This window comes from Meles meles, chromosome 4, assembly GCF_922984935.1.
Source record: "Meles meles chromosome 4, mMelMel3.1 paternal haplotype, whole genome shotgun sequence".
NCBI classification, from domain to species: Eukaryota; Metazoa; Chordata; class Mammalia; order Carnivora; family Mustelidae; genus Meles; species Meles meles.
In genome coordinates this window covers 6,284,326-6,306,926 of record NC_060069.1, presented here as the reverse complement: position 1 = coordinate 6,306,926, position 22,601 = coordinate 6,284,326, and the positions used below count along the sequence as shown (strand labels likewise).

The 22,601-nt window shown below is 49.5% G+C and overlaps 1 protein-coding gene across 1 annotated transcript in view; it reads left to right on the top strand.

The window, feature by feature from the left end:
* Positions 1–22,601, top strand: part of EPHB1 (EPH receptor B1) — a 424,530-nt gene that overhangs the window by 327,425 nt on the left and 74,504 nt on the right. The window contains exons 6-9 of the mRNA XM_046003565.1: positions 3,617–3,741; positions 10,894–11,056; positions 15,175–15,283; positions 16,113–16,177. Of these exons, the coding sequence (XP_045859521.1) occupies positions 3,617–3,741; positions 10,894–11,056; positions 15,175–15,283; positions 16,113–16,177 (462 nt within the window). The remainder of the gene's footprint in view (positions 1–3,616; positions 3,742–10,893; positions 11,057–15,174; positions 15,284–16,112; positions 16,178–22,601) is intronic.

The window sequence follows — 22,601 nt, the reverse complement described above, 5'->3', positions numbered from 1 at the left end:
CGAGCTCAGTTCCTGGTTTCCTTTCACGTAACTTCGCGGTAGCATTTCAAAACACGTTCTCTCCTCCTGAGGACACTCCTTGCTACTTGGCTTCTAGGTAATCACACTCCCCGGCTTCCTGCCATCTCATTGGCTCTGCCTCCTCCGGGTCCTCGGCTATTTCTCCTCCTCTCCTGAATCTTAGACCATATATTCTCTTCTCACTGCTGCGAGGGCCTCTGTGTATCCTGCAGCTTTCGGCATCTCTGAAATACTGATGGTTCAACACCACTGTCTCCAGTCTGGACCTCCTGTCTCCGCATCTGTCTGCACAGAAGCTTCTACTCTGTCTTGCCGCATCTCCATTCATGGCAGCGCTACTCTTCCAGTTGCTCAGGCCAAACACCTTGGAGTCGTCTGGGCTCTTCCATTTCTTCCCCACCCCACATCCAGTGAGAGGTGCTAAATCTATGCAGAATCTGACCACCCCCATTCTCATCCCCTCCATCGCTCCAAACCTGGTCCAAGTAGCCACAGGCTTGCAGCTGGATCGTTGCAATTGTGTGAAGCTAGAGCTTTCGGCCTTGGCACGGCCCTTGCATTCTATCTGCAGTGCAGCCCAGGGTGAGGCTGTTAATGGGCAGGTCAGATGGTGTCACTCCTTGGTCCACCACCCCCCCGTGGCCCTCCATCTCACTCGGGGTAGAAGCCATTGTCTGCGGCCTCGTCTCTGCTCTAGTCCCACTGGCTCTTGGCTGCTCATCTGGAACACCGGGTTATTCCCAGGTTAGAACTGTGGCCCTGACCTTTCCCTCTCACAGGCTCTTCTCCCAGGTGTCTGCGTGTCTGCCTCCCCTCCTCCCACCCCGTGCTTCCGCATCGACTTCTCAGGCAAGGCCTTGCTGACCCAGTGGTTTAGAACTACAGCCTTCTCCCAGCTGGCCTCCTACACTCTGGCATTCTCTGTAACCTTCTCCCCTGCTCCACTGGTTCCCTTGTTACTAACTATTTTAACATCCCTTGTGATTGATCGATTCCATCTGGCCTCTGAATCTCTCCACTAGAAAATAAACTCCGTGAGGGCAGGAAATTTTCTTTCATTCACTGTGGAATCTCTAGAATCCAGAACGGCGCCTGGCACATGGCATATGCTCCGTGAACATTTGTTTAAAGAGTTCATTAATGGATCTGCGCCATGATGCTAAGTTAGGAGGAAGAGAAGGTGCCTTTGATGGTTGAATCAGGATCAAAAATTATTTCAGTTTACCAGATTCATAGGCCAAATATTGCTCCATAAAGGTAAAAACATACATGTAGATCCCTGTAGTCAGAGCCAGAAGCTGACTCTACAAACAAAAGAAGAGGAATGCACCATGAAGAAACCTAAAGGTTAGATTTGGCAGTAATTTCAGAATCAAATGGCAGGGACATGTTTTTGATGCAAAAAAAAAAAAAAAAAAAAAAAAAAAGAAGGCTGATGCTCCCATTAACAGATGTATAATACACAGATTATGGGAGATGGTAGGTTTGCCCTAATAATCTTTGCTGCTTAAACAGCAGTGGGAGAATTGAATTTACCTCTGGACCACATGCCTAAAAAGACAATATGAGCCCCATTTGGACAAGAGCCACCTCGGGTAACAACATGTCATGGGAGAAATGTTCATAGTATCTGGCCATTCTTTTCAGCAGGAAAAACTCAGGGGAGACCTAACTAGTTTCTTTAGCTATTTGACAAGCCATTCCGTGGAAGAAGGAGCATTCACTATTACTTTAGTCAGTGGAACTGAGACCGTTGAGGAGAAGACGAATTTGAGATAAGGATAGGAAGACACGCAAATTGGTGAGAGCTACCCAAGTATGAAGCCGCAGCTCCCAGAGGCAGTGATCAACCCATCCCTGGAGATGCAGCAGGGCCCAGCAGAGAATCCTTGATAAGGGGATTCAGGACTGCATAAAATCAGGTTCTCCGTGAAGCAGACACCAAGATGGGATTAGAGGTGCCAAAGATTGGGGAAATGGGAGGGGAGGCCAGAGGAAGCAGGGAGAGCCATCAGATAACAATGAAGGGGAGAGGGCAGGAAGGAGGACTGGATGGGAAGACTTTGACCACCACGCTGTACAAAGAAGTGTCAGTGAGTCCGATGGGGAGTCTTTGGGTGAAAGCTGCCCAACAGAAGGGTCAGGAATGGGTCTTTGGAAGCATCCTCACTGCTCTCAGTCAATGGCTGGAAGCAGCCTGTGGAGGATGGGGCTCTAAGTGGCTTCAGAGGGCAGCAGCCAGGGCCATGAGTCGGCTATGCTCCCAGGGGTGCGAGCTCTGGCAAGTGTGTTTTGGGAGCCCCTAATGGGAACTGTGCAGGGTCCTGGGTGGACTCCATGATTCTAAGCCCTCCTAACACCACATCTCACCCTGTGCTCTCCTGGGGCTTCCAGGACTGTGGGCATCTTTGACAAGAGCTCAGCATCCCCACCCCTGTCCTGGGGGCCAGCATGTCCTCGGTGCTCCCTGAGAGCCCAGCAAGCCGAGAGCAGAGAGCAAAGCGACCCCCGCGCCCAGACCTGTAGCCGCACTCTGGACGGGGATCCCTTCACTTAAAGTGAGGCCAGTAAGTGTCGCTCCACTACAGTCCCCCGAGAAACCCATGTGAAGTGGGGTTTGCGTGAGGAAACGACCTTCCTATCGCTGCAGAAGTGCCAGGACTAACTGGAACAGCCCCTGAGCAGAGTGCAGAAGGAAACCTCATCCATTACCCGCCTCTTCCCCTAGAAAGACAACCCTCATTTGTTATTTCCAGACTGTTTTCATTTTACTTACAGCGTGTGAAAAGCGTCGAATTGGGAAATAAATAATATTTTTTCCGAACAGAGGTTTTGGAATCACTTCACAGATTTTGGAATTATTATCCTGTTTCCAAATATTTGGTTTGTGTATCATTTCTTCATTTCTATTTGTGAGCTCTTTGTTGCAAATGCCCTCATTTGGAACACTCTGACAGAAGTCTGAATGAACTCGGTTGTTGGTCTGTGTTCCTGTCTCGTCGAGAGATGCCTCCTCCCTGTATTTTGAAGTGCAGCAAAATCTGGCATGCAGTTTGGGAAAGAGATGTTTGCTAGAACGTTCCTTTCCATTGCAGTTCTCCTCTCATTAGCATCCCTGTCTCCAGGTTCTCGTCTCTACAGTAGCTCTTCCCATTAACTGGAAATTGAGATTCCTTCTTCACCTTCTGTTCAGAAACTTTCCCTTGTCCCTCTTGTCCCACTGTCAGAAGCCTAGACTTGCCCTGGTTGTCAGCCCCCTCCCTAAATGGGTCCAGCGTCCCCAGGCCACACTGTTTTCGTGGGATTCCTCTAGCCATCTCCTTTGGGTCAAGCCTTTCTCCTCCCTGCACAGAAAGTGCTGTGCCCATTCTGGCCCTGCCCCCATGTATGCTCCCAGTCCTAAAGTACCACCTTTTGTCTCCTTTGTTATCCATACTCTGTTCATTAGGTGAAACCCACAGGGAGCTCAGCTGGTGAGAAAGAAAGGGAAGGTTTAAACCCAGAGACACTTCTCTCCTCATTGATCTCTGAGAGACCACACTTGTCATCTGACTGAGGGTCTGTTCACCTGCCCTGTCTTCTCCTCTCTCCACAGCCCCTTCCACTGTTCCCATCATGCACCAGGTCAGCGCCACCATGAGGAGCATCACCTTGTCATGGCCACAGCCGGAGCAGCCCAACGGCATCATCCTGGACTACGAGATCCGGTACTATGAGAAGGTGAGGCCTGCTGCCATTCAGTGGACGGTGGCCCGCGGAGGGCACATGTGGGCAGGCTGGAGGAAGTCCTGACGGAAGGAGGAATCTGCCGATGGAGGCCAGAAGCTCCTTGGGAGAGTTTGTTGGGTCTTCCTTGGCAAAATTCCCCAAAGTCCGGACACTGTCCGTGCCATTCTCTCAGGAGAGAATCTTCCAGACTACGACCCTGCTGTCTAAAAGGCTCGGTGGGCTGGTAAGGCCAGAACAAACCCCATTTTCCCAGGCATGTGTTTGCTATACTGACACAGAAGCCACAACACTGCCCGTGTCCCCGAAACTTCCCCAAATTTCGTGATTTTGCAGACCAGTGTTTTCCAAAGTGTTGGACCATGTCCTTCCGATATAAGTTTGTTTATTTATAAATCGTATGCTTGTAACGCCGTGCTAGTATATTTATAGAGATTAAAACATGTAAATGGAAATGTGAAAGGATGAGCTAGAAATTATTAGAAATAGAAATCTGTGTGTTATCTACTGACTGTTCTTTAGCAGCTGTTCCTGGGACCCACAGCAGGGCACACGCTGCCAAGAGGAGGGAAATGGTGCCCTGTGGAGCAGGCCCCCTTGGTCTCTGTGGGGGAGGCACCATGTTAAACTGTACCATTTGCAAAATCCCAGGAAAACACTGACCCAACACACTGTTTGTGAAAACACCAGATTCATTTCCTTGTTCTGCAAGCATTTATCGAATGCCTGCTATTTGGCATGTACTATTTGTGATATATTAATGATCTAAACAAAGATTCCTGCCCTCCCGGGGCTTACTTTCTGACAGAAGGAGACAGAAAATGAACGCAATAAATAAGGATATCATAGAGTATGTTAGAAAATTAACCATGCAAAGGGAAATAGTAAAAGCAGAGAACGGCAAATGTGATCAAGAGGGTCAGGATTGGGGGAGGAGCAGGTTGTAGAATTAAATAGAATGGTAAAGGGTGGCCTCTTAGAGCAGGTAGGTTCCAAGTAAAGACTTGAAAGAGGTGAGGTTATTGGATGCCTATGCAAAGGCCCTGAGGCAAGGTCATGACTATTGACTCTAGGAGCAGGAAGAAGACCAGCATGACTGGAGTGGTACAAGCGATGGGAAAGTAGCAGACAGGTGAGAGAGGTCACCAAAGGAGATGACCACGCGGGAACTTAGAACTTCAGAGCTCCCACTGAGATGGGCTCTGTAGCAGGGTTAGCGGCTGAGGACAGACAAAATCTGACTTACATTTTAAGAGGATCATTCAGGGGCGCCTGGGTGGCTCAGTGGGTTAAGCCGCTGCCTTCGGCTCAGGTCATGATCTCAGGGTCCTGGGATCGAGTCCCGCATCGGGCTCTCTGCTCAGCAGGGAGCCTGCTTCTCTCTCTGCCTGCCTCTCTGTCTACTTGTGATCTCTCTCTGTCAAATAAATAAATAAATAAATAAATAAATAAATAAATAAATCTAAGAGGATCATTCAGCTGTCCCATTAAAAACCAGCCTGCTAGATTACAATCAGCTAGAACAAGGATGATGGGATGGAACAAGGATCCACTGGGATGGAAAGGACGGACCAGGGAAATAGTAAATTTCAGATACAGAAACCAAAGACAGAGCAGCTGGATTTCTAGCAGGTTGGAGTTCAGACTTGGGAAGGTTTGTGCCCGGCCTGATAGAAAGATGTCCTTGATCATTTACCTAAAAGGGAACTTACTGTGGTGAGCATTATTGAGGTAAAGGAAGGGACAGAAACTTAGCTCGATGTCTAAAACACCTGTGAGAGGGGAACAGGGAGCTAGAGGTCCATGTCTGCAGTCCAGGAGAGAGGACCAGCTTGGACAAATCCATCTGGAAGTTGTCAGTACATAAATGGTATGAAAGCCCCAAGGCTGGCGGAATCACCCAGGGGGCAGTGGAAATCGAAAGACAATCAGGGATGGAGACCCGCAGCCCCCGGGCATGGAGTTTGTGTTGAACAGTGGAACATGACTGCCTTGGGAAACAGGACCCTAGTTTCCGGTGTCCTCCGTAGCTAACCAGCCATGCAGCCATGCTTAAATTACTTAGCCACACTAGGTCACAGTTTTCACATCCATAAAGTGGGAGCAGTTTACATCCCCAAAAGTGGAGGGCCAGATGGATCTCTAATCCAGTCTGTAAGGAGATACACCCTTTGGCCCTTACAACAGAACCTATGAGCAAGGTGAGAATTAGGGAGCATTCTGTTCCATTTAGAGAACATCGGGGTTTTTAGACAGTTGATTCAGATAATTCAGTGAATCAGGGGTAATGTAAACATCTGGATTCGTAAGCAACCATTATATCCAATCAGCTTTGAACTTGGGGCCCTCGTTTGCTAGATACTTCTATCAGTTACTAAAGTACATGTTGGCTTTCCACAAGGTTTTGGACCAATGTGTTTGGACCAATTGTCCACACAGTCTCATTTCATCATCAAAGTCGACCTACGAGTTCCGTAGAGGATCTCGTGTGACCAGTATATGATGCAATGTCAGAATCACCAACAAGATGCCAACGGCCCACTGCCCACACACACTTGAACTTGAGCCTCAGAAGATCATCTCAGAAAAAATCACAGGAATTTCTCCCTAGTCTGCCCCTGTCGGGTACCAGGAGCTTTGTAAACATTACTTACTTTTCTCCTCACTACCCAGTGTGGTAAATATTTGTATCATTGTTACGGGGAAAGGAACCACTGCACAAAGAAGTTCAAAGCAAAACAAAACTTGATCACAAACACACAGCTAGGAAGTGAGCTTACAGCCAGGTGTGGCAAGTGGCAGGGCTGGAGAGGGCCTGAATACCCGGGAGCCACCTGCCCTCCACCTCGTCTGTCGGCCGAGGGCATCCACCCCAGGATGGAGGTGGGCTTCATGACAGGTTCCTGCCTGGGTCCCTGGGCTCTTCCCTCCCCAGCCCACACCCCAGCTCCTCAGCTACTTTTCCCTTTACATGCACACCTCCTCCTTTGAAACACTGTAACTAACTTCAACTTCTGATGCTATGAAGGAAGCTTATTCTCCCGTTTCAGACCACGCCCTTACTTCTCAGTAATTTATACTAATTATTAACAGACACACAGGCACAGCAGCTCCATGCCTGAGGTAGCTTCCACACCTCAGTGAAGCGTATTATAGTCCTCACTCCAGAGGATGGAATGCTTTCCTTGGGAACGTGGAAGGTTCTTTGGCAAAGCATTGGTTACCGTTCAGTATGTTACTATGGAACTCTAGACTTCATTTACAAAGTGCTAGACCATAAGATCTGTTCCATTGCCTAGACCATTTCTAATGCAAATAAAGAAAAAGATACTATCCTACGAGGATATTTTGAAATAACCACAGTGATCACAATTCACCGTACATTGAGTACCTATTTTGTGTCAGATATACACAGAGCCATGAACTCTGAGCCCTAAAATAAATAAAAGAAAGATGCTTGCAAGCCAGGTATAACCAATTTATAGATGATGGCACTAAGTCCCGGGAAGGTCCAATGACTTGCCCACGACCACAAAGAACCAGAACTATGGACGTTCTTATTATATTCTGGTGGTGCAAACTTCTGAGCTCAGTTTTGAACTGGATAATAATTCTGCTGATGCCGAGGATCTCAAAATGAAAGTGGCCTCTGAAATGTGAGAGCGCATCTTCATTTTAAATGCAGATACTAAAAAAAAAATAAGTAAATAAATGCAGATACTTCTAAGCGGAATGATCTGCCTCCATGCTCCACGAGGCCAGTGAATTCTGTCTTTAGAAGATGCAAACACAGGAGAACTCAGCCTGGTAGACATCCTGGGTTCAATCCAAAGAAACAAAACCACGATGCCTCCATTCTGTGCAGCTTCTACTAAGCCAGGAGTCAACAGAGTTTTTGCGTAAAGGACCAGAGAAGAGGGACGCCTGGGTGGCTCAGTTGGTTGGGCCGCTGCCTTCGGCTCAGGTCATGATCCCGGCGTCCTGGAATAGAGTCCCACATCGGGCTTCTTGCTCAGTGGGGAGCCTGCTTCTCCCTCTTCCACTCTGTCTGCCTATGCACTCACTCTCTCTCTGACAAATAAATAAACAAAATCTTAAAAATAAAATAAAATAAATAAAGGACCAGAGAAGAAATATTTAAGTCTGTGGCCACACAGTCTCTGTCCTGACTACTCACCTGGCCTTCATAGAAGAAAAACAGCCGTACACAATAGATCAGAAGGCAGACATGGCTGGGTTCCAATAAAACTTTATTTACAAAAACCAGGAGCCGGCCATGGACCATAGTGTTCCAACCCTTGAAAACCCTCCCTGGGTCTCCTACCTCACGCCACCCTCTCGATCTGTGCTTGGCACACCTCTCCATTTCAACTCTATGAATAGAATCAATGAGGCTTTGGCCTCCTCCAACAGCTCATTAATAGAGAGCTCAGATGCCGTTGAGCTGATGACACTCCCAGAGCCTCTCCATGCTCATCTCCTTCCCATTTTAATATGTTCCCATTCATCATTCTCTCTTGTTTACTGTCTTGTAGCACTTTTCACTCCTGGTGTCAGTGCTTGTAGGCAAACCATGGGAGGGGCAGCTACACCTGCTCTCAGCTGTCTCCATGATTAAGCGTTCAGACGTTTACTTGCTCTTCATAATAACTGTCTGGGCCGGAATGGGTTGGGTGAGGCCTTGGGACTTTCTGCCCTTCATATTTTTGGATCATTTTCTCCTAGAAACCCTTTCAGACCTTGGCAGTATCTTGTGCTCGATCGATGGGTCCCAATAACCGGTATGAAGTATGGTGTTTATTCATTCATTTAGCATGGAATCCTTGAGCACCCTGGCGGTTTGGCGTCAGCCCTGTCCTGCGTGTCGGGGATGGGCTCCATGGTCTGTGTCCTCAACAGCTAGTCTCCTCCTCACACATGCTTACAAAATCAATCATGACACCATAAAAAAAAAAAAAAAAAAAAAAAGGCAAGCAACCGTGCTCTTCACTCTCACTCATTTGTCTAAGGTTGATTAATGGTGTTGGAGGGAACAAGGACGATGACTCATTTTAATCACTGAACTTCCTGAAGAATGTGTGGGCTATAAAGTGATTATGGGGTAATGTTTTCGTCCTCACAATCCAAAGACAAATACACCAAGAAACAGTTTTCAGGAAAAGAGTGGCCTGGTCAGTGTTTTAATTCTTTCAAGTGGCACCTAATTCCACAGATTCCAGCAAAACCAGAGAATCCAGACAGCTGCCTGCTACCTGGATTTTGTAACAATGGCATTTTATCCTAATTTGCAAGGTGGTGAGGTGCTTTTTGTAACTTTGGGTCTCAGATCTCCAGTGTGTCGAGACAGTAATGACCAGAGCTCTGGATGCTATTCCTTCTGTAGAGGACGGCCTTCTTTCTGCCAGATTGCTGTCAGCCTCCTTATCAGCCTGATGGGTGACTCTTTGCTGTTCCCCCAAAGCCCGCCAAGCCGCCTTCTGCCAAGTCACTCAGTCACTACTCCTGTTGGCGTCTGCTCATTTGCTGGTCTGTCCCACAAAATTTTGTGTCCCGAAGGAAAGGAGCTGGGCCTCGGTCCCCGCAGCCTGTGTGTAGTTCCCCGCTCATGGTAGTGTGTCATAAATGCAGCTGCCTGGCCCGAAGATTGAGTGAATATACATCAGGTCACCCTCGCCTTTATATATTTTAAAAAATGGCATTTTTAAAAAAATCATATCACACGATATTCTTTTGTCCTGGGTCCATTTCCCAAACTTCTGTGGCTCGTTGGAGCATATAGCTTACTCACCTCTTGCCATCAGCTTTCCCTGCACTTGTCACCATGTCTCTCGAACCGTTGTGCCGAGAACCCATCACAGAGCCCCAGAGGTGCACTGCGATGGGAGCTTCCCTCTCCGTGACCCAAGCTCTTCAGTTTCACCGATGCTCCCCATTCTGCTCCAAGATTGATGGTACAAACAGGGGCAGGTCCAGACTCGAAACTTCTATTCCTGCACACTTGGAGATGACCCCCAATCCCTAAGATGTACACACGGAAACGACCAGAGGCCAGGCTGGTATCTACGAGGGAGCTGAGAGTAGGATATAACGATAAAGAGGAGCAATGAAAACAGTCTATGGGAAGCCCTCCTGGAAGAGGAGGCCTTAGAGGTGTGGGCACTGGGAACCTGCAGCATGCAGCGGAGCACTGGAGAGAGGCATTTCAGAAAGGGAAAACAGCCTAAGCAAAGGCTGTGGGTCTGGGGGTCTGGTTCCTGGAGGGACATCAAGGTAGCAATTTGGGGGGGTGTGAGATTAGAATTGCTTCCTTACGACAGACCTGTCAACCTAGATTTAGGAATTTTGTTTTTATTTGGTCACAGCTTTAGAGAAGGTCAAAGGTCTTTTTTTAGAAAAGAAGTTGGGATTTGGTGGGGTGAGAGGAGCAGAAGAAATGGGAGGCTACAAATGTGTAGGCAGAAATGAAAGGTTCCATAAAATCCGCAGCAAAGAGGAAGCATCCTAGAAGGGGACCCCCACAGGCGGAGGAGTCGGAAGGGCAAGAAGCAGAAGCGAAGTCTGTGCACACCAGAGGACAGTCAGCGCGGGTAGCAGGGACTATCCAGAATGGCCTCAGGCTCTGTTGCAGAGTGGACACTAAGTCACTCAGCTAAGGACTAGCACTTGAGGAGGCTTAAAGGGTGATCTAGAACAGCCGCGGTGAGGAGTGACCAACTGGGAGATCTTGAGTGAGGAGAGAAAAGACACGGACTCAGTAGGAGCAAGAAAAAAGGCAGATGTTGTCCAGTTTGCTTCTACTGACCTCAGAGATGCTACAGGGTTTTGCAAAGCTGCACGTGTTCTGTTATTCTGTCCGTGAACCCTGGCGGCGAAAGGAGCAGAGAATGACAGTGAGTCCCCCAGCCAGGCCTGGAGAGCCCAGCCGTTTGCTCAGAGCTTTCCTTTAGAGAACAATCCCCGCCCCCCATGACACACAGCTGATTCTTCATGCCCTTGGTCCAGGCCAGACTGTCCCCCATTCAGAGGGAGGGCCTGGGGCTCCTGGCAGCATCCCACTCTTGGGGCCTAGGGGCTCCAGGGCAGAGCAGGGGGCGGGGATGGGACTCTCAGGAGCAGGCTACAAACTGTTCTTGCTCTTTATTTCAGGAGCACAATGAGTTCAACTCCTCCATGGCCAGGAGTCAGACCAATACAGCACGGATTGACGGCCTACGGCCCGGCATGGTGTATGTGGTCCAAGTGCGAGCCCGCACGGTGGCCGGCTACGGCAAGTTCAGCGGCAAGATGTGCTTCCAGACGCTGACGGATGGTAAGAGGTGGGCCAGTGAACTGGTACAGGGCCAGCACTTGGGGGGCGGGGGGAGTCAGGGGGAGCCCTGAGAGGCTGCCCTCACAGCCCCAGTACCAACCTGTCGCTGCATTCTGGTGCCGCTCCCTTGCCTCTGGAAGGGCTGTGCACACTTTCGTGATTCACAAGGCAGAGCATCTGCCTGAAGTCTGGCCTGTTTCTCTCCTGGCATCTCAGGGTTGGCCTTCGAAGGGTCTCTACTCCATGCGCAGAAGGTCATAGCAGTGAGACCCACATGAATCTCGGGGACCGTGTGTCCTCCTGCCGCTGGTCAGGGCCTGTGCCTCCACTACTTTATCCTCACCCCCGCTTCACCTCCTCTTCTGGGGCACTGGGAGCCGAGCCTAACTGCTAAGGTGCCCAGGAAGGAAACAGAGGGGCAAGAATGGGGACCCAGCAGTCCCTTGTACCCAGCAGCTCAGCTTATCTGAAGCAGCTTCAGATGGCACTCCAGTAGGTTCTGTGTCACCAGAGATAACAGACACTGTCTTCCAAACCATCCCCAAGGCCAGAAAGTCTGTCCCCCAGAATACCTCCACCTTTGGGCTTTGTTAGTTCCCTGTTATAACCATCTCTCCCAGTCCTCTGAGATCACCCTTTTGAACGGTCATGGACATCTGATTTCCCTGAAGCCTGAGCTCTGAGCATGGGCTACCTTCCTGGGCTCGCTCACTCCCTTCACCGGCCATTTACCATGGTGCGTGCTTTTATTTATCTACCTACTCTCTATCTATTTCATTTATTCGTCTATGAGCTGTTCTCTGATAGTTTTCCAAATACCAGTCTATCCTCACCCTCCTCAACCGAAAGCCTTTAATTTTTTATGTATTACTTACATTGTATACAAAATAGTCTGCCCTTCCAGAACATTGTACTTTAGGCCAGCACTCTCTGACTAGGCGCCTGATAGGACTTAAGGTTTTGTTTTTTTTTTTTATTTACTCCCATTACAATTTTTAACAATTTAAAAATTCAAAAATTCAAAATTCAAAATTTTAAAGATCAGATAATTTCATGTGAGAACCATAATATGCTTACTCTTGGGACAAGTTGTGAAGAAGCCAATGCTCATGGGCCTTCTAGCATGAGGGCTCTGCCCTCCAGCTGGGAGGGGGCTGCCCCTGTGGAGGGCCTGCGCCTTCCCAGTGATTTGTACCCGGATGCTTTCACATGAGCTTTCACGTGAGCTGGCTCCTGTAGGACTGGTCTTTGCAACCCGTTTTGAGGGTGGTTTTTTTTTTAGGTGAATCTTCACTCATAATTTGAGGATGGTGAGATGGGGTGGAAAGGCAAGCCAGTTTGCTCAGATGAATGATGCTGCCGGTGTGAAAAGAACGCAGGCTGTCTCCTGTTCCCAAAGGACTCTGTCCTCTCTTTGCCCCTCACTTACCATCTCGATTTATGGGCACGTTGGCATCAGGAAGTACACAGGATTAAAAACCCAAAACTCAGAATGCTCTGAGGCCTTGGCAGTTCTGCTAGACAAATCAAGAAGTAACAAATTTCTCCCAAGAAGACTATTCCTTTTACATTTGGCAGTTAAGTTTTATAAACCCAAGAGGGGCTGGATGTAAGAGAGTTTTGGTAAGTGGCCAAATTCAGGAGTATTTATCTTAATGACTGAGGTTCACACATCGGTAGTAATTAAGTTCACTGAGGCTTCAGGCTCTGTCTTCAGCATGAAGGTGAGTCTGCAGTCAAATGCTCTGCCCCTGAGCTATACCCCCATGAAGGTGAGTCTGAAGGGTGATCAATGATAGGGTCATTGGAGCAGGGAGGACCCGTGGGATTCTGCCCAGGGTCAAAGACCACACTTTGCGGGGCAGGGGACTACCACATGCCGGCAAAGACATCATGGGCCTGGGCTGCTGTTAGCTACAGTGTGCCTACTTTTGGCTTAGCTGCCCCCTTTTTTTTTTTTAACCCATAAAGTATGGTATTTGCATGTTTATCAAATAGTCCAGGCGATTCTTAGGCTCCCTGTTGTTTGAGAGTCATCCTTCAATTCCGTGAGCGGAAGAAGACCCTTCTACAGATAAGAATGTCGGTTCTTTTATTTATTTATTTATTTATTTATTTTTTCCATTTTATTTATTTTTTCAGTGTAACAGTATTCATTCTTTTTGCACAACACCCAGTGCTCCATGCAAAACGTGCCCTCCCCATTACCCACCACCTGTTCCCCCAACCTCCCACCCCTGACCCTTCAAAACCCTCAGGTTGCCCCAACCTCCCACCCCTGACCCTTCAAAACCCTCAGGTTGTTTTTCAGAGTAAGAATGTCGGTTCTTGAAGCTTCTCATTCTTTAGAAATCAGTTTTAAAGACTGAAGGTCACATTGCTTTATGAAGTTTTTAAGTTATAAAGATGTTTTTTATGGACTCTTCACTGTGATTCCTTGAATTTCCTTTTTTATTTTTTATTTTTTGTGCCAAATTATTTTTTCTTAAACATACATGTTCCAGAACACTCTCAGCTGAAGGAAGTTGAAACTCTACCCTCAGTCTTTAAAATTGTTGTCTATGGAGTGGTTGGCCTCAAGAACCCCATCCTTGTCTTTGGAAGGCTTTCTCCATCCACAGAGTTGAAGAGTGGTTCTTAAACTCTGAGAAGCATGAGGAGCACCTGGAGTATTTGGTACACATGGAGATGTCCTGCTCTCCACTCAGAGGTTCTGATTCAGCAGATCTGAGGAGAGGCCTGGAAATAATCATATCTAATCATCGGGCTCAGGTGATTCTGATGCAGGGCCCGGGGAGCCTCGTTTCAAGAACTGCTGCCGTTAGGGTTGCCGGGTAAAATACAGGATAGCCAAATAAATTAGAATTTCAGGGGCAGCCTGGGTGGCTCAGTGGGTTGAAGCCTCTGCCTTTAGCTCGGGTCCTGGTCCCAGGGTCCTGGGATCGAGCCCCACATCAGGCTCTCTGCTCGGCAGGGAGCCTGCTTCCTCCTCTCTCTCTGCCTGCTTGTGATCTCTGTCAAATAAATAAATAAATCTTTAAAAAAAAAGAATTTCAGACAAAGAGTCAACAATATTTAAGTCTGAGTATCTCCCGCACAACGTTTGGGGCATACTTAGACTAAAACATTATTCATCGTGTATCTGAAATTCAAATTTAACTGGTGGGTCCGTGTTTTTATTTAGTGTATCTGGCAACCCTCACTGTAATAGAATATATAATATTGATCTCCATGTGCCTCCGTCCTGAGCACTAGATGAAAGAATGACCACAATTATTATTGCGCCAGCCGGGCCAAGGGGTTTCTACGGATTAGGGCAAAAAGTATCAGTATGGTGGGGGCACCTGTGGTAGTGTAGATGTTGTGAAATATGCCTCACCTAATTTGACCATTTTAATATTGCCTTTTTTTTTTTTTTTTTTTTTTTAGCATAAAAGAGTCTGCGGGTCAGAGGGACTAAACATTTTGTGCAAGAGCACAGGGCTTTCATGTGGGAAAGCCAGGCTTTGGGCGAGCTCTGTCGTCCTCTGTGACTCAGGGACTTCCCTTCCCCCTGCATCATACAGCACGGTTCTGACCTTGGCAGAGGCCTTGATTCTGTTCTTGAATGGGAACTGTGGAGTGCTGGGTCATTTCCGGCCATTCCTTTGCACCTGGTGCAGGGCTGCCTGGCCACAGATATTCTGGAAATACCGGCTCCATGAGTCTGTGTGCTCCGTTGCATTTCAATGCCTTTCTGTTTTAGAGATACTCCCGCCGTGGTTTTTCAGTCTTCCCCTTAGCGTGACTGACCAGTCTTGGAGAGACCTTCCAGATGAGGAGATGGGGACTGGTGTCACCGCTGCTGTGGGGACGGATGTCATCAGCATTTAGTTCTGAGCTTCTCTCTGTCACTGCTGTTTGGGTTTTTTGGTGGCTGTCACTTGGTTTTAGTTGTTATCTGTTTGTGATTAGAGATCACTCTTTGCTTCCGTTGGGCTTCTGGCTCTGAAGCAGAGAAGCTGTGCTCCACACGCCCATGCGGATGTCTATTTATCATGTCTTTGGTGTCCTGTGCTGAGTCCCAGTGGTATGGGAAGGGCACGTGGGAAGGACATGAATGCCTTTTTCTCCCCTAGATGACTACAAGTCCGAGCTGAGGGAGCAGCTGCCCCTGATTGCTGGCTCGGCGGCCGCGGGGGTGGTGTTCGTAGTGTCACTGGTGGCCATCTCCATCGTCTGCAGCAGGTAGGCCATCCGCTTCCATGCCCGCCAGCTCGCCTCGGATCCAGGAGGCCCCTCGCCACGTGCAAGCCCCTCCCGGGCCACACAGACTGGACAGGGCCTAACGGTTTGCAGATAATGCTGTCCAGCTCATGGTCATCCCTCCGTCTCGCTCCATGGGCAGCCAAGAATTCGCCAGATTATGTGTTTGCTCTGTGCCCAAGAGCTGGGCAAGGCTGTGCGTCAACAGCATCTGTCTTCCAAGATCCTTTCATTCCCCCTCCGTGTCCGAGTGACAGTTCCTAAATTGCATTGGACCACCTGGGCATCGCACCCCGCATAGCAGCCCATCCTCTGGTTAGGGAGCCAAGGCCCCGGGGCAGAGGGCACAAGGCGGGCGGGCAAGAGGGGAGCCATGGAGGAAAACGGGAACTCTGAGCTCTGCGGAAGGGCGGGCCCTGAGGTCTTGTGAATTTTTAATACTGTTGCTACTGCCTTCAGGGCTTAGCCCAGATTCAGCTGCTGCGGAAAGCGGTGGAGCTGCCTTCCCCAGAGCTGTTCCCGCGAGCTGATGGCTGTTCTCAACATCTCTGCCCCCCACTGAGGGGGGACCCAAGGCCCCGCCTGGCCTCTGAAAGACCTTGACGGGAAAGCTGACCCAGGTGCTCACGGTGGTTGGTGGTCAGGCCAGGAAGCAGGATGGGAGCTAAATGTTAAAGTGAGAGAGCTCCACTCCCAGCCCCGGGAGATGCCTGAGTGAGCCTCCACCGGGACAGGGGAGAGGGGCGGACACCGGAGCGGAGCAGCGAGCTTGGGCCCCAGCTGAAAGAGCTCCTCTTGCTTGCCTCCGCAGGAAACGGGCTTACAGCAAAGAGGCTGTGTACAGTGATAAGCTCCAGCATTACAGCACCGGCCGAGGTGAGTAGAAAGAACACACCCACCGCGGGGTACAGAAGGTGAGCGCTTGGAGTGCTCCCTATAGCCAGGCTGGCTGGTCCCGACCGCAGGACCCCTTCCAGCCCCCAGAGCCCCAGCAGACACCTCTCTCTGCAGGTTCCCCGGAGCCACAAGCTGCCTGCCCCTTCTGCTGTCTGCCCGTGGCGGGCATTCATTGGGTGCCCGTCCGGTAGATTATCTTCCACATTGATAAGCCCATGTAGGACACAGAATGCAGGGAGAAGATTGGGTTTAGCAAGTCAATGAATCCTGAAATCAGACTCAGTGGGAAAGGATGGAGGGTTCTCTATTAACATCTTCTGCCTTATCTTATCCAATTGAGCTGGCTGGGGAATGTGTTAGCCAAATTCACAGATAAGCCAGAGAACATGAATGCAGGGAATTAAAAAGATAGCAGAGCCCAAGAGGCCGGCGTGTTGGGATATCTCCCAAGTGTTTTCTTTTAAGCAGTACCTTTGAAAGTTTTTCTCACTCATTATCCTACCCATCTCTCTCTCTTTTTAAACCTGTATGTAATATTTTTCTAACTAAAATTCCTCGTCACCAATGGACAGTGTAAAGTCGAGTGTCGAAATGGTTCTTTCATCGGTGTCGTTACAACATTGCAGCATCGGAACGAGATCCCCCGAGGTCAGCTGGGCCACCTCCCCACTTCCAGAAACTGAGCTCCCCAGGCCATGTTCTCATTCTAAATAACTCCCTTTGGATTCCCCAGGTGCCCCCAGAAATCCATGCCGAGCCCTTTGCACTGTGCTCTGTCACAGGCTCCTTCTGGAAGCTGCGTCTCACCTAAGCTCCTCCCTGCCCAGTGCAATGCCAGCCCCTTTCTTCCTGTTCACTCAGCAGTGAGCGTGGAAGACAGACCTCGTGGAAACGCCACACACACACACACACACACACACACACACACACACACCCTCAGCCTACCTTCCGTGGGCAGCTCCTGGAGCAAACACGGGCTCAAGGGTAAAATTTTTCCCAGACCACGCTCTTCCCTTCTCCAAGGGTCCACCAAGGCAGGAAGGTGAGGCGGGGACCGTCACCCAGCCGCCCCACCTCAGAGGAGCCAGTGCTGGCTGGGGCGGTACAAAGGCCATTCTGGAAAACCGGCTTTGTTCTCTGGGAGGCTTTCAACCCAAGACCCAGAAACGGCCATGGGTCTGCAGAGGACGGAGCCCCGGGTGGCTGGCTGCTGTTCCCAGGCACTTGTTCCTGGAGGGAGGTGGGGGCTCCCTGGAGGCTCTGAGGCGCTGAGACTCTCTCACAGGGGACCAAGCTGCAGCACCAACGGTGCGGGACTGGGAGAGTGGCCCCCGTCTAAGGTTACCAGCAAAGTTCCTGCGACACTCAGAATCCCATTTACCTTCCTTCTTTCCCTGTCCTGGCCACTCTGTCCTCCATTTTAACCAGTTGTAACTGGTTTCCCAGGGCTGTGTTCTCAATCTTTTCCTATGTCCTGACTCCGAGCTTCACTGCAAAATCTGCAGACGCGTTTACCTATTTTCACGTGTGCATTTGCCCTTCCAGCCAAGGCCTTCGCTTCCTCAGCTGAAAAACACGCACTTGATTTATCTCTGATTCTCAAGGGAGGGTTCCCCACCCCTCCCCCTACTGAGCATCAGAATTACTTGAAGGCCTTTCTCTACCCGCCTGCTTCCCCGCCTCTGCCTCTGGGTTCGGACACCACTCCCACCCACCCCCTGCTCTGGGCTGACTCCTGGCCATACTGAGAGCCTCTGTGAAGTCCAGTTCCGATTTGGCATCCTGCGAGCTCTTTTGATGACACATTTAGAGATGGTTGTGCCCAGCTGATTGCGGAGGGTGCCACGTCAGGTTCAAGAGGAGGAATGCCATTTTGGAGCCTAGAGATGACCTAGGGTGAGAATGGGGTGCCCTAAGAAGGAGCTCCCCTTTTTAAAAGACAAGCAAGCAAAGCCTTGTCACTCTTCGGGTAGGGTATACAGAGGGTCCCCAGGCATGGAGTCCAAGTGCAGCTTGGTGCCCGTTGGGCCACTTCAACCTAAAATCTGGCCATCCTCCTGCTCTGGAGGGGTAGGCTAGGCCGGCCCACCATGGGGCACCCACATGCACAGAGGTATGCTTCCACAACAGCCGGAGCCCCTTTGGGGGGACTCTGTCACCTCTGAGGCCAACAGAAGGAGGCCTCCCTAGTCGTAAGGGTGCACAGAGAAACCAGTCCGCTGTCTGCAGTAATGGTGCCTGCTGCGGCCAGCAAGGGGGGCTGCGCACACAGCATCCCCCGTGTTGAGCTGTGTGGTTGCTGACCCCAGCAGAGCCAGAGTTCGTTCCCATGGCTGCTTTAGAAGGCTGTCTTCTCTTCCATTCAGCTCACCTTTTGTAAGCATCCTTGCCCCTATTCATGACTGTTCTTTTTATCCTGTCCCCGAACCCTGGCTCCTCCTCACCCCCTGCTTCCCTACACTCACAATTGCGTGCCTTGAACTGCGTCCGTGCTTTTTCTGCTGTGCACATCTCTCACTCCGATCCAGGCTCTTACTGGTGGAGAATCACAGCTGAACGGCTGTAGAGCTGGGGTCAAGCTCGACACCCTTAGAGCAGAGGAGAAAACTCCCAGCTCAGATGGAGGGCATGTCTGCCCCAGGATGGGGAAGGAGTAGGAATATTTAGCCACAGAAAAGCCTATTTTGTGCCCCAAGTGGGGAACTTTATTCTGGAAGCTCCCTTGGACTCATCCCACCGTGACAACGCCTTGGGAGGCAGGCACGAACGCAGGAAGGTTAAGTGACTTACCCTGGTCACACGGCTCCAAGGTGGCAGAGGTTGTTGGCACGCTCAGTCTGGCTAGGGAGCCCATGCTGTCCCCATGTGGCAGAAGCTCAAGGTGCCGGGCAATCAGCAGCAGGTGAGAACCAAGTGAGGACTAACCCTAGGTGTTCTGGCTGGTGGTTTGTTGGTTCCCCCTCCGCTGGTCCCACTGTAGGAGGTGGAAAGGTCAATTATGTCTAATCCACATGTGGGCATGTGGATCACAGACTCTACCTGGACCGCCCACACACATGCCCCTCGCGGTGAGGTGTGGCCAGCCGCTGCAGCTCCGAGGACCTCCTGCCCAGGGAGTGACAGGAAACCTACAGCAGCTTCCCGCTGCATGCGTCAGAGTCCCACCCCTCTTCCCCTTGGGCAGGGCACAGGGTCCAGTGGTCCCTGCCCTCCCAGGCCCTCCTTTCAAGCTGATGCAAAGGCTGAAGGAGAAATAGCAGGAACCTTTGAAGATGGATTTCTAGCCTGTCCAGACATGATAGAGCTGTTCACTTTGGGAGCAGTGTGCTGTCTGGGACACCGGTTCATGGCCCTCCTCTGAGCCTGCAGCACGTGAACAAGCGCGTCAACGGGAGGTTGGATTTGGGTGAGAGAGATTAGAGGGAAGGCAAGTTGGGAAGAGAATCTGTTGGATATGGTGTTGGATGCTTGGCTGAAGAGCCTGGAAGCCTGTGGTTCATGTTCAAGGGTGGGTGGGACCGTGTTTTCCAGTGTCCAAGGAGAGGCAGACAGATGATTGTGTATTCTCATGATTTCGGGGAACCAGATATCAGAGGGTGCTTGCTGGCAGCCTAAAAACTGCCTGAACAGGATGACCAGTGAATAGTAGACCAGGGAATCTATCTTAGAAAAGTTCCAGTGGGGGGGCGCCTGGGTGGCTCAGTGGGTTAAGCCCCTGCCTTCGGCTCAGGATGTGATCCTAGGGTCCTGGGATCAAGCCCCACATCCAGCTCTCTGCTCAGCGGGGAGCCTGCTTCCTCCTCTCTCTCTGCCTGCCTCTCTGCCTACTTGTGATCTGTCTGTCAAATAAAATAAAAGAAAGAAAGAAAGAAAGAAAGAAAGAAAGAAAGAAAAGTTCCAGTGGATTCTGCATTTGGGAAATGCTACTGGGTATTTATGGGTGTTGTGCAACCACACCCCCAATAGCATCTGGTGCCTCCCTGATTTCTGAGTTGGGTGAACTGGGGAGGGCCAGGGAGAGAGGAAGGAAAGAGTTTGGGAAGGGGCAAGGGCTAACACAACCATCTCTGGGCTGCAGGCAATTGCAGATAACAATCACGAAGCTGTTCTCAAGCCTGGAGAAAAGCAAAACCAAATAGGGTATGTGGCCAGGGACTGGTGAAAGCTCTAATTTCCACCTCGGGCAAAAGGACAGAACACTGAGAAGACAGAACAGGAGTGTGACCTTGATCCCTGCCAAATGCTTGTAGAGACCAAAGCACGTGGGTCCTGGGCATTTACAACCTGAATTTGGTAATCATGAGAAAACAGATCATCAGTAAGAAAAAAGAATGGGGACCTCATCTCATTTACTAGAGTTATACATTTAGTGATTTCAAGAAGAATTGCAGATGTAGTGAGTTTTTATTTTGGCAAAAATATTCGATGATCTCCTAGGGAAAAGCAGTGTAAAGTGAGTACGGAGCTTGTCTTCAGACCCGAAGAAAGTGGGTTAGTGACTCCGTCAGCCAGGAAGGAAGTCACTAGCTTTATTCTAGTCCTTGTCCAATTCACACTCTTGTTCATTTGATTGTTTTTTAAATTCATGAGTCAGGTGCTAGCAAGCCTAGGGATGCTTATCAAGCTTGTAGGTAACAGTTGGAGAGCATAACTAACACCGTATAAAATAATCAGAATTCAGAACTATCCAACAGCTTTGAATGCTAATTTGAAATCTGCAAGATGAAATGTTAGAGGGACAAATCTAGAATCTAGTGTTTAGGTTAAAACAAAAATAAAGCAACACAGAAAGGAGGAAACCTGACTTGCTATTCGTTTGTGTGAAAATGTGTGGGTATTTAATTTACCACATGTTTAATAAGAGTGATATAGAGCTGAGTGAAAAGCCAAGCGCTGTTATCGATGTAAAATAATAGTAAAAATAATACCCAGTTTTGAGTACTTACTGTGTTAAACACTTTACTTCTGTTAACTCATTTAAACCTCATAACTGTCCCATGAAGTAGATTTTGCATGTGAAAAAACAACCTCAGAGAGGACAGGTATCCTGTCTAGAATCTTGGAATTCATTGCAAAACAAGGTTTTAAACTCAGGTCTGTCTGACTCTGTAGTCCCCCAGGTCAGAGGAGGCGATACACAGACACACTATCCTCTGTGCTAGTAAGAATGCATCTACAGTGATCTTGGTTCTGAGGACCCCATTATGAGAAGAGTATTTTTGTCCAAGCATTCTGCCCGTGGAAGGTGGCAAGTTCTGATCTCTTACTTAGAGACTTGGAAACACCCATTCGGTGCTAGAGAAACAGAGGCAGGGATCAAGCATGATACCTTTATGGCAAAGGAAAGGAGAAGATGTTGTCGTCCTTCTTGAAGTTATATAGAACCATCGAGGGGAAGATCAGAGTAGGCAGAGATTTGATTCAGTAGGGAGCACCCCCACCACAACTGGAGCTATCCAACTCAGAGCCAGGCTGCTTTGTGGGGAGGTAAGCTCTCTGTTCCTGGAAGCGTTCAAGGGCAGGCTAGATCACCGACTGCTGCTCTAGGTGGGAGACTGGACTAGATTAGATCCAGAAACACATCTTGCTCCAAGATTCCATGCCCATCCTTCCTGACTCTGGGTGGTAGATGTATTTCAAAACTGTAGAGGACCAGCAGCCAGCCTGCTGGAAATCACCTTGGGCACAGGTGTAGAGGTCAGGGGGACCTGTTGGAGGAGGAGACAGACTGGATACTTTGGCTACCTCTTCTGGGGGTAACAGGAACATTAGTAACTGGTCTTGAGTAAATGAGGGCCTACAAGGAGTAGAGGAAAGGCCCCCAGGAGCAAAAAGTGGCAGAATTTTCAGTGGGTGCTTATTAAATGTCAAGGAAATTTATGAGCAATGCCTTGGCTGTTGCCTTTGGGTTCCCAAGACTTCAATGGCTCAGAACCAGCGGGCCTTGCCTGGAAAGACCTGCCTGTGCTGGTCATTGATGCCAAGAAGCAGGGAGAGGTTACACTCTGTTTCCCGAAGTACCTTCTGCAATAGCAAGTAGCCTGTGGCCCGCTTTCCTTCTCCTGGAGACTCGTCTGAGGCAATTACTGTAGTTTTAAGAACAAACTAAAATGGGTGAAACTTCCAAATACAAGGAGGGAGGAAGATCCTCCTCAGATCCCTGCTTTTCCAGAGGCCCCTTCCCCAAATCCTGGCGGGGCACCCAAGAACTCTGCTCCTTCCTGGAAACAAAAACAAAAACAAAAACAAAACAAAACAAACAAAAAAACCCCAGCTACCTATTGCACTCTTCTTGGCCCTCAGAAGCAGGCGGAACAGACTGTGTCTAGTTCCCACCAAGCTTTCCTGGTAGGTTTATTCCACCAAGAAACTGCCCGTCACGTCAACAGCTTCAACCACAATC